Source organism: Hyperolius riggenbachi, chromosome 5 (assembly GCF_040937935.1).
Source record: "Hyperolius riggenbachi isolate aHypRig1 chromosome 5, aHypRig1.pri, whole genome shotgun sequence".
NCBI lineage: Eukaryota > Metazoa > Chordata > Amphibia > Anura > Hyperoliidae > Hyperolius > Hyperolius riggenbachi.
In genome coordinates, this window is record NC_090650.1 from 366,155,781 (window position 1) to 366,165,780 (window position 10,000).

The 10,000-nt window shown below is 40.9% G+C and overlaps 1 protein-coding gene across 2 annotated transcripts in view; it reads left to right on the top strand.

The window, feature by feature from the left end:
- The window catches only part of ZFHX4 (zinc finger homeobox 4), a 235,237-nt gene that overhangs the window by 199,721 nt on the left and 25,516 nt on the right, over positions 1–10,000 (top strand). For both annotated transcript variants that reach the window (XM_068237516.1, XM_068237517.1), the window contains exon 5: positions 128–241. In XM_068237516.1, coding sequence (XP_068093617.1) covers positions 128–241 — 114 coding nt within the window. The remainder of the gene's footprint in view (positions 1–127; positions 242–10,000) is intronic.

Consider the following 10,000-nt stretch of genomic DNA (forward strand, 5'->3'; position numbering starts at 1 on the left):
TTGTAAAGAAGACATGAATTTGGCTGTGATGATCATTATGATTCATGTTGTTATTGTTGCTGCTGCTGGTAGGTGTTAGTGGAGAAGACATTCAGCTTCTAAAATGCCTCTTTCTGTTCCTTACTAGAAGAACAAGCAGATGAAGTGGAAGAAGCTCCCAAGGTCCCATCTGTATCCCCAGCTGAGGAGAGAGGCACAAATGAGAAAGACAGCAGCGAGGGCAAGACAGTAAAGGATTCAGGTAAGATTTCATGTTCGCCCTCCTCCTCCCTGGATCCTTTGAGATCCCCAGGTCTGCTGGCTCATCCAACACTGCTGGGTTTTTTTTTCCTTGTGTGTGTTTTTTTTTACTGATCTTTAATTTCCAACTGTCTGGACATTTCTGCTTCTATTCATTGCTTGTGCATTTTGCATGTGATTCCTATCAGTAGCCTCACATTGACCTATTTTTAATCATAACCATCTGACAGGATAGATGCGGATAAGTTGAGGAATATTACAGGACGACCAGTGAGATTATTTTTTAATCAAATCAGTTTGTGTGCTTGTAATTTTTTAAGCGCCTTTCATTAATCTTAGCTGTACTTGTGATTCCTCTGATGACATATTAATTTTTCATAAGCGTAGGATTAGATACCACTTGATTTTTTTTTTCTCCTCCTAGCAATCAAATATCTATCCTTGTAACTGAAAGAATGACAATTTTTTATGTTGACTGTCTGGACTTAAAGGGCCATCCAGATTTATAGACTGATGCGGGGGAAATGAGAAAACTGTAATCTGTATTTGCAGTGCGCACTTGTGATGGCTGGCTATTATTGGTGTCCCTACATCTCTCTTCTTGACGTGGGTGACACTGTGGGGGATGAGCACTGAACAGACATGCTGCTCAGGTATACTGACACATTTAAACGACCTTGTGGAACACCTGTACACAAGTTAGAGTGTCATCTGAGGTGGCCTGAGTTCCATTTTGTGTGTGTCTAAGGCCTAAGCTTGGATAACGTACTGGCTAAAGCTCTTGTCTTTGATGCAGGGTTTGAGCCTTTGACCAGGGTTTGAAGCCCGGCTCAGGCCAGTGCATAAAACAGTAAGGAGTCTTCGAGCAAGGCTTCCTAATGATCCTGGTTGCACCTTAGTAGGTAGAAGAGCAAGACATACATTTTTTTGTTTTTTTTATGTGGAATCTTCATCTTCTAAATAGTTCTGAATCCTGGCATATGAAACTGTAGACCATCCGGTTCTCTGACACAAGCATTGGTTGCGGTTATGAGTTGTCTTATTCCAGATATTTCACTTTCTGCTGATAGATTCTACCCACTGGCTGTAAGTAGATATACAATACAATACAATACAATACAATAACATTTATAAAGCGCTTTTCTCCCATAGGACTCAAAGCGCATAGCTGTGTCTCAGATTAATACAGGGTTGCAGGCTGGGTTGTGTTACAGAGGCGATAGTCAGATGTTCATGAATGCCAGACTGAAGAGGTAGGTTTTCAGTTTAGACTTAAATGCTTCCAGGGATGGAGCTGTCCTCCTGATTAGGTGTGGCAGGGAGTTCCAAAGTGTAGGGGCAGCATGACAAAAGGCTCTGTCTCCAAAGGTTTTGAGGTGGACTCTGGGGGTGACCAAGGTGTTACATCCTTTTGATCTAAGATTGTGGGGGGTGTGATGTAGTTGCAACAAGTCCTTCAGGTATCCAGGGCCCAGATTGTGCAAGGATTTGAGATATTCACCACATTCCTCATTTCTACTTTCCATTTTGAGCTCAGTCCTTGAACTCACCCTTCTTCCCTTTACGAAGGAAATTTTCATGGGAAAGGGAGGCTTTAGTGTTCTTCTGACTCGAAGTATGCTTCTTAATATTCTCTTACTTTGCCTTCCATCCTTTACAGGCCTTCAACATCTTTGAACCCTAAGTACAATGCATATATGGGCCAAATGGGAAAACTAGTCATTATTATTATTATAGATGTATAAAGCGCCAACATATTCCGTGGCGCTCTAGGTCATTCAGTTAGACTCGGCTCACATGGACTGTTCTGAAAAATTGCAGTTAACAGATTTTCAATCTCCAATCGCCTAAACTTTTGCAGAAAGCAGTTGGAGAAATCTGCAGTAGGTTGTTAAATGGCTTGTAAAGCTGTTGCTTTGAAAAGCATAGAACATTGTTTTTTTTTTTTTTTACCACAAACAACTCCCAGAACCGGTAAGCAGCATCTGTAAAACCAGATCCACCACGGCGATTCACAAACGCTTTCAAACGCCTACTAGAAAGAACCCCATGAACACTCTCATTCACTTAGTGGAAAAGCTCTAAAATTCCTCTTGCCTGTTCCATTAAATGCCTTAAATAACCCACAAAACCCAAAACCTAAAATAGTCTGTGTTAACCGGTCCTTAGGGCACTGAGGGTAAAATTCTATGGATTTTATGAGACAGTTCATAAAAAAAATAAAATAAACAACAACATATATAAGTGTTTGTTTCTTTGCACATGTAAATCGCAGAAATCTAGTAGTTATGCTTTAAAACAAACCTAAAGTGAAAAGAAAATTATGCTATAAAGAATTGTATGTGTATTACAGCTAAGAAATAGAACACTGGTAGCAAAGAAAAGAGTATCATATTGTTTTCCAGTACAGGAAGAGTTAAGAAACTTCAGTTATTATCCATGCAAAAGAGCTGCTCTGAGCTTTTCGACCAAGAACATCCTGTTTTCTGAAGCACTTAAACAACCATGAAACAGAGAGAGACAGGTTAAGATAAGGTTTTACAGCAGGAAAGTTCAAGGGGTCATTAGCAAGTTTAAAATACAGCGTATACTTTGTAAACTGCAAATATGACAGAATGATGCAATGTTATAGACATAAAAGCTATATAAATGAAAATAAAAATATGAGACTCAGATCTTTGCTACTAATGTTCTATTTCTCATCCGTACTACACATATAATTCATTTTATCATAAGTTGTTTTGTTTTTTTTCACTTCAGTTTTGCTTTCAAGACATATAATTATAAAAAACAGAGTTTACAACCTACTAGTCTTGGAATAAATAGGCAAGTGCATTGCTCATCTAGGAACCAAAATCATGCCAGTTTTTTTCATGAGGCATCTGTTTGGAGAAGCACAAGACAAAATCCAGCTAAAAGAAAGTGCAGATGATCCAGCCTAAGCAGGAGGAAATATCATTGAAACTGGATTTAGAGTTGGGTCAGTTTGATCTCTCGGAATAGACAAAGCCCCATAATGAAAGCTACTGTCTTTGAAAACAAAACCCCTATGTCATGACATTTACTTATGCACAAACAAACCCAAGGCCTGCATCTGGCGCGGGTACCCAGGATTTTTTCTTTTCTGTGTTTGATTTGGCAAATATGTGACTTCGCCCATGATTTGTATGTATGAGATGGAAATCTATGGTCGCAATGAATATTACATTGGCTATTTTTGCTGCACGCTACACCTAGTTACATTAAGTTGGGTTCATTCAAGCAGAAGAAGTGCTGAGAAAGGTTGAAGCCTATTAGTTGCAGGTAGTCATCTATCTTTGTCTTGTATTCCAATGACAGTAGACTCTAAGTAAAAAAAAAAAAAATACAAAAAAATCTTGGGTTAAAAAAGACATTTATGTGTACCGGATATTATTTTTTTTTACATAGTTAGTGGTGCTTAAATCCTTTGATTGTAAAACATAATTTTTGTCTAGACGGACAGTATTTTTTAGACTACCATTAAATGTGGTAATAACTTCATCTGAGGACAGCCAATACAAGGGCAGATATGTTGCTAGTTCCAAATGCAGCTCCGTCCCATGTCCCGAATATTTCCGCCTCATTTTGTAAACACGTTTTACTTTAGGCGTCCCTTGGACATAACTCATACGTCATTATGCCTGTTGAGCCTTCGCAAACTAAAAATTCACTGCTAGATTCCTCTGAAATGCTTTGGTGTTTTTTAGCCTTTTTTAATGCAATTTTATATTTACAAAACTGATAGATGATATTTTGTAGCGCTTTATATATGGATCCAATCTCACTTGTGCTTTCCTTCAAACAAATAAATAATCTGAAAGCAAGCATAGCTACACAATATTTTTAATAGACTAGAGGTTAATTTCAATAGAGACATTCATAAATAACAGAAAGCTATTCAAATTATGGGATTTATGACTGACGTAAAAATATCAATCGAATATGAACAATGATGCCAGTTCTTGGCAAGGGCTGCAGAATAGAGTGGCACATGAGCAACATCAATCCCATACCTCCGGCACCTGTGTTCCTCCAACCCTGGTAAAGATGCCCCCAGTATAAGTAGCCTGGTATAGGTTCCCCTAGTATAGGTAGCCAGGTATAGGTGCCCGATCTGGTAAACAATGGACATGTCTCATTAACCACTTCCGGATACCGGGTGGTTTTGCTGATCGGTGCTGCGTGGGCTCTCCAGCCCGCAGCACCGATCAGCTAGCAGCCAGGCCGATCAGACGTCCCCCCTTTTTTCCCCACTAGGGGGATGTCCTGTTGGGGGGGTCTGATCGCCGCCGGCTGCTTGCGCTTGCGGGGGGGGGGGGCTCTCTTCAAAGCCCCCCTTCGCAGCGCTTCCTGGCCGCCTTCCCCTTCCCTCCCTCTACCTCCCCCTGTGAGCGGCGCAGGACGGAATTCCGTCCTGCGCCGGATAGGATAGGCTTCAGCCTATCAGGTGCCGGCGGTCCCCGGCCAATCAGAGGCCGGGGATCGCCGATCTCCGCCACGGCGCTGCTGCGCAGCAGCGCCGTATACATGTAAACACCGGGGAAGATCTTCCCACCCCTCCGACACCCTCCCGTGAACTGACATGGAACACGTTTCCATGCAATCCACTTCAGGATTCAGGGGCGTAGTTAAGCGTACGCCGAATCCTGAAGTGGTTAATATTCAACCAATATTTTGATTGCAAATGTGGCTGGATGTGCCCATGTTTTTTATTAGTATTTCTCATCTAATCTAACATCTCATCTATTAAAAGGTCATTCACACTTAAATGCGCAAAACGGTAGTGCTTATTGCTACCGTTTTGCGCGAGTGATTTTACCACGATTAGCAAGGTAAAATGATTGTATACTCCCACGATTTAGAGCAATGGCAATCAGCGCTTTTATAAGTACTGTATCGCAATCGCTGCAAAATGCTGCAGGAAACACGTTTTGTGATTGGCGCTAATCGCGAAACACCCATGATCGGCGGCAATCGTGGCAGTGAGATCACCGCCATAGGTTAATATTGCACCAGCGCTTTAAAAAGCACTAGCGTTTTGGCAATTAGCGGGAATCACCCGCTAATCGCCCAAGTGAGAACGGGCCCTTACAGTGTATGCCTACTTTGGGCCAACACAACTACTACATATTACCGAAGTGTGTCACCGTGAAACCTGACAGATTACTAAAATGGGTGTAGATGGGTTGATACTTTTAGCCATTATATCTGTCAGTCAGCTGCCGAATGCCCTTTGACAAACATTTCTGATCTATTTCAGACAGTAAACACAAATTTGAATCAAGTGGTACAAAGCAGTAAATCAGTCACTTCTTCCAAATAGATTTATGATTAGGGCGTAATTGTTTGTTTGCCGAATTGAGTCATTATTGACTCGTGCATGGCCACATTTAATAACTGGTGAGATCCTTTTCTATTTTTAACATTTCTATGGCACCCTTTTCATTATCTAGCTGCCTACATAGGTAGATTCAAAATGTAAAGTAGAATTAAACATACACTATTTACAATGTATGTTTAACGGTGCAACTGGACACTGATGCTGGAGAGAGGCAAAGATTAAAGCATGCAAATCTCTATATCTTGGCTGGTTCCTCCCCTTGTATTCTCACTGCTCCTGCTGCTGAAGTAACTGATCATCTTCTACTACTTGACCTCACCTACTTACCCCACATATTGCACTCCAAGACCAGCCCCCTTTCCGCACATAATAGAATCGCCACTCTGTGTACTGAGGCAAAGGGTGAGCTAGAAAAGCCAAACAGCCTAGAAGTCTGGGCTGCCCTCCTGCATATCTCACACTCCCATTATTGCATATGCATAGTAAAGGATACCAGACATTTAAGGGACCACTGAGGTGGCCCTGAGACTGGTGCGCAGTGGGGCAGCAGCAGGCAGACCTCAATAAGATGGACCCAATATAGCATTTCACTAAATATTCGTAAATAAGTTTAATCTCCCATGAAAGGAAATATGACCTTAAAGTGGTCTAAAAGTCAGCATTTCTACTTAGCTCTAAAAGATTCGTCACAACTTTAAAGCTACTATCCCAGATTTTTTTTTTTAGCAGAACATCACTGAAATGGTTAAACAAAGCACTTTGTCCTGCTATTAAGCTTCAAATCCGCATCCAAACTGGAGATAACAATATCTTTGTTTACATTCCAATGTTGATACATGTGTGTAAACACAGTGTAACAAGTGAAAAGGAGTTCTCTGTGAAGCTCTCTGTGCTTCAAGCACACAAACAGCTCAGAGCAGCCAATTAGTAGATGTTAATATATAATAAAAAGCAGTGTGTATAAAATGCAATGGCAGGTTTAAGGACAAGATAAACTACACTTTGGAAACTTGTAATTTGTAAACAGACAATATTACTTATGCACAAAAGCAAATATGATAACTGTATGAGTAATAAAAAGTAGCAAAACACATTTTTACTGAATGCTATGTCGGAGTTTCAGACCACTTTAAGGTAAGAAATCCAGTCCAGGAAGTAATCAGCATTGTGTATCCTTGCATCTTTCTCCTTGGTAGTTTTCTTAAAGTAGACCTGAAGTCTTGCTCAGAACACAAGGAAAACAGAGAGAAATCCACCCCGTATATTTATAGAGAGAAGAGACTGTCTAATTCCCCCTCATCTTCAAGTAATCACAAGTGTAATTTGATCTCTCAGATTAAGTGTAATTTGATCTCTGTCAGCAGAGAAATTCGTCAGTCCTCGGCAGACACAGCTAATATGTAAACACAGGGTGTTAACCCACAAAAGCAGGAAGTAGACACACTGCAGATTTATTGCAGGAGTTCTGTAAGCTGTAACAAAGAAATGTTTTTCTTTAAAAGTTATTATGTGGTTACATATCTTTTAGAACAGAGAGGAATTCAGGTCCAATTTAAGACAAAACTCTCCTTAGTAAGTTCCTTTAGTGCCCATACCTCTGGGTATAAGGAGTGTAGGCATGCGATATCCTTCTTTGGCTTCCAAACCAACGCAGAAGCCTAAATCAAGTCAAGTGGTGGATGGAGAGGGCTTTGTTCTACTGGGCATGCGCAAATTGTATGCTTGCATGCCTAGTGCCCCGTAATACTAAGATCTGATGAGGTACATACTGAGTTCAGGTGACATTCGTTTACTAGGAAGAGGTAATTTGGGCTGCTACAAACAAAGCCTTACTACCTGCTTCAGGGCTCTTTTAATGGTAAAGTCTTTACTACAGCAGGTGCATAGTTATGCATCCTTCTACAGTATTGTGTTGAACACGTGCTGATGTTAACTGAGATACAGTTGCTGCCTGGCAAAAATAGCTTGTTAAATATTCTTCTGGTTCAGTGAATAGACATCTTGTGCAATCTACAGTATAAGAATGTAAACTACTGTGTGTAAATTTCTCATCCCAGGAACATCCACACTCCCCTAGTCAGGATTTATGGAAAAGTTATAACCTCCTATCAGATCTGCTTCATTGATGAGTTAGATGTGTCTAAGAAAAATTTAGATTCCTGGAAAGAAACTACATGTGAAATATGACTATACATCTTGCAATGTCAATAATGCTTATTTATTTACAAAGCAAAGAGTGGCAATGTCTCATAAGCTCATAGTCAGCTTGTAGGAGTCCTGTGCTGTCAGGCGCATGAAGGATAGTTTCTGATTGGTAGCCATCAGCTGAAAGAGACAGTTTGTTAAGTTATATCTCAGCTATAGCTGGAGTCTTGTATGTATGTATGTATATTATGTAAACAAATACATGCCTTTCAGTGTCAGTACCTTTGCTATAGATTTCTACACGCAGTGTAAACACATAAGTTAAGGCTCCTCGCCCATAGTAAGCTTCACCAGAAGTCTAGATAAGCAGTTCATGCATCATAATTCTATCTTGTAGAGTAGTTTTTATAAAAAATTAAAAAAACTCAAATCTGGAAAAAAATAAAGTGTATAACTAGCCAACCTTATGCACAATACTGCATTGCTGATTCCTTAAACCAAAGTTCTTGTGAGCCCTGGTCAGTGTCAACAGAATTGACTTGATCATTCTGGAACCTGACTGTCCTGCTCCAAGTGATCTTAGCCATACAGGAAATTCTGCATTGGTGTCAGGTTTGGTGTATGAGGTCCTTACTGACTTTTCTTTCTAAACTAAAAGTAGATACAGTTTATCTCCTCATACAACTCCATTGCCATTGTGCAGGCTATGAGCACAGGTCAGGTGGATTCAGGAGCACAGCAATAGCCACAGAAGTAATAGCAACTGTACAGAGGGCCAAGGAGGACTTTAAAATGCTTCAGACCTTTGTGTCCATGTGTATGTATTTTGCATGAGAACTTTAACAATGGAGTAGCACACAAGTGAGGACATATTTGTGTGCCCAAGCCTATGATCTCTGCACTGTGAGATCAAGGTAGAGACAAATGCTGCAAGCAGGTTGGCTGCACTGCTTTAACAACTCTTCTCTTTATTGAAAAGTATTAAAAAGGACTATAGGTCCATTAAGGCTTGCCAGCGACAGTCAGCTGTTTCAGGCCAGCCGCCCATTTTCAAGCTGTTCAGCCAAATGACAAATGACCCGAAACAGTGGAATGTCACTAGCTAGCCTTGATGGACATGTAGTCCTTTTTAAACTTTTTCAATAATGTGAATAGTTTTTATAGCAGGGTACCAGTGTTCTTGCAGTTTTATGCCTTTTGAATTGCACATGCCCACTCATATACATTGAGTAGTGAAAAGAGACATTGCTAAAGTATGCTTAGATTTAGGAAGCCCTTCACAACTCTTCTAGCTGCACCACTGTATGGATTTGTGCAACGCGATTCGCTCAGTGGCCATCTCTACTTATTATTGTATTGGAAACATAGGATTGTCAGGAGGAAAGTCAAAGATTCCTTCCAACGTCTAGGACAGAGGTGTCCAAATGTTTTAGGCCAAGGGCCATATTGCCCTTCCTGAGAGTGCTAGGGGGCCGACCTGGTGAAATAAAAACACAGTTTTTGCTGATTGATGTTAAGTACAATATGCCTGTGACATTTTGTCAAATTAATCATTTCCAGGGGAAATAACCCATAAAGTGTGTGTATAGTTAGCATGTCCCTTTCAGTGTGCAGGCATAATGCTACTAGCAGAGTGGAAGCTGCAAATTATTGGCCGTTACTGCTGCTAGCATAGTGGTGGCTGCTACTGCTGCAGTGGTGGCTGATAACCTACAGGTGAGTAAAAGTGGAGGCACAACTGCAACGTAAGGTGGCCCTTGCATGCAGCACTGCAGCTACGGCCTGCAGGCCACATGGAATTAACAACTGTAGAGAGCTTCAGGGGCCTACCAGAAAAGGCTTGGTGGGCCGCATTTGGCCCCAGGGCTGGACTTTGGACATGCCAACTCTAGGAAATGCTTACTGCATTATGGGACTACTTGAGCTTTACATAGACCAACATATCCCAGATGCATAACGCAAGCCATGTGGATGACGCTGTCACAGCTCCCTTTGTTTACATCTTAACCAGCCAAGAAAATGAAAGACATCATAACAAAACACCAGCATGCCAAGCAAAAGAGCAGCATGGCTATTTTGTGTTCCGTCTATTAGCAAGTAAGGATTAGCACACGATTAGTAGCAGTGTGTTTATAACACCACATAAGCTGTTGTGCTGTGTTGCTTACATTATGGGAAGGATCCAAGACTTGCTAAGTGAGACTTCAGCCTATGGAAGTTCTGTTTGTGATTGCTTATTCAGAATACAAAAAA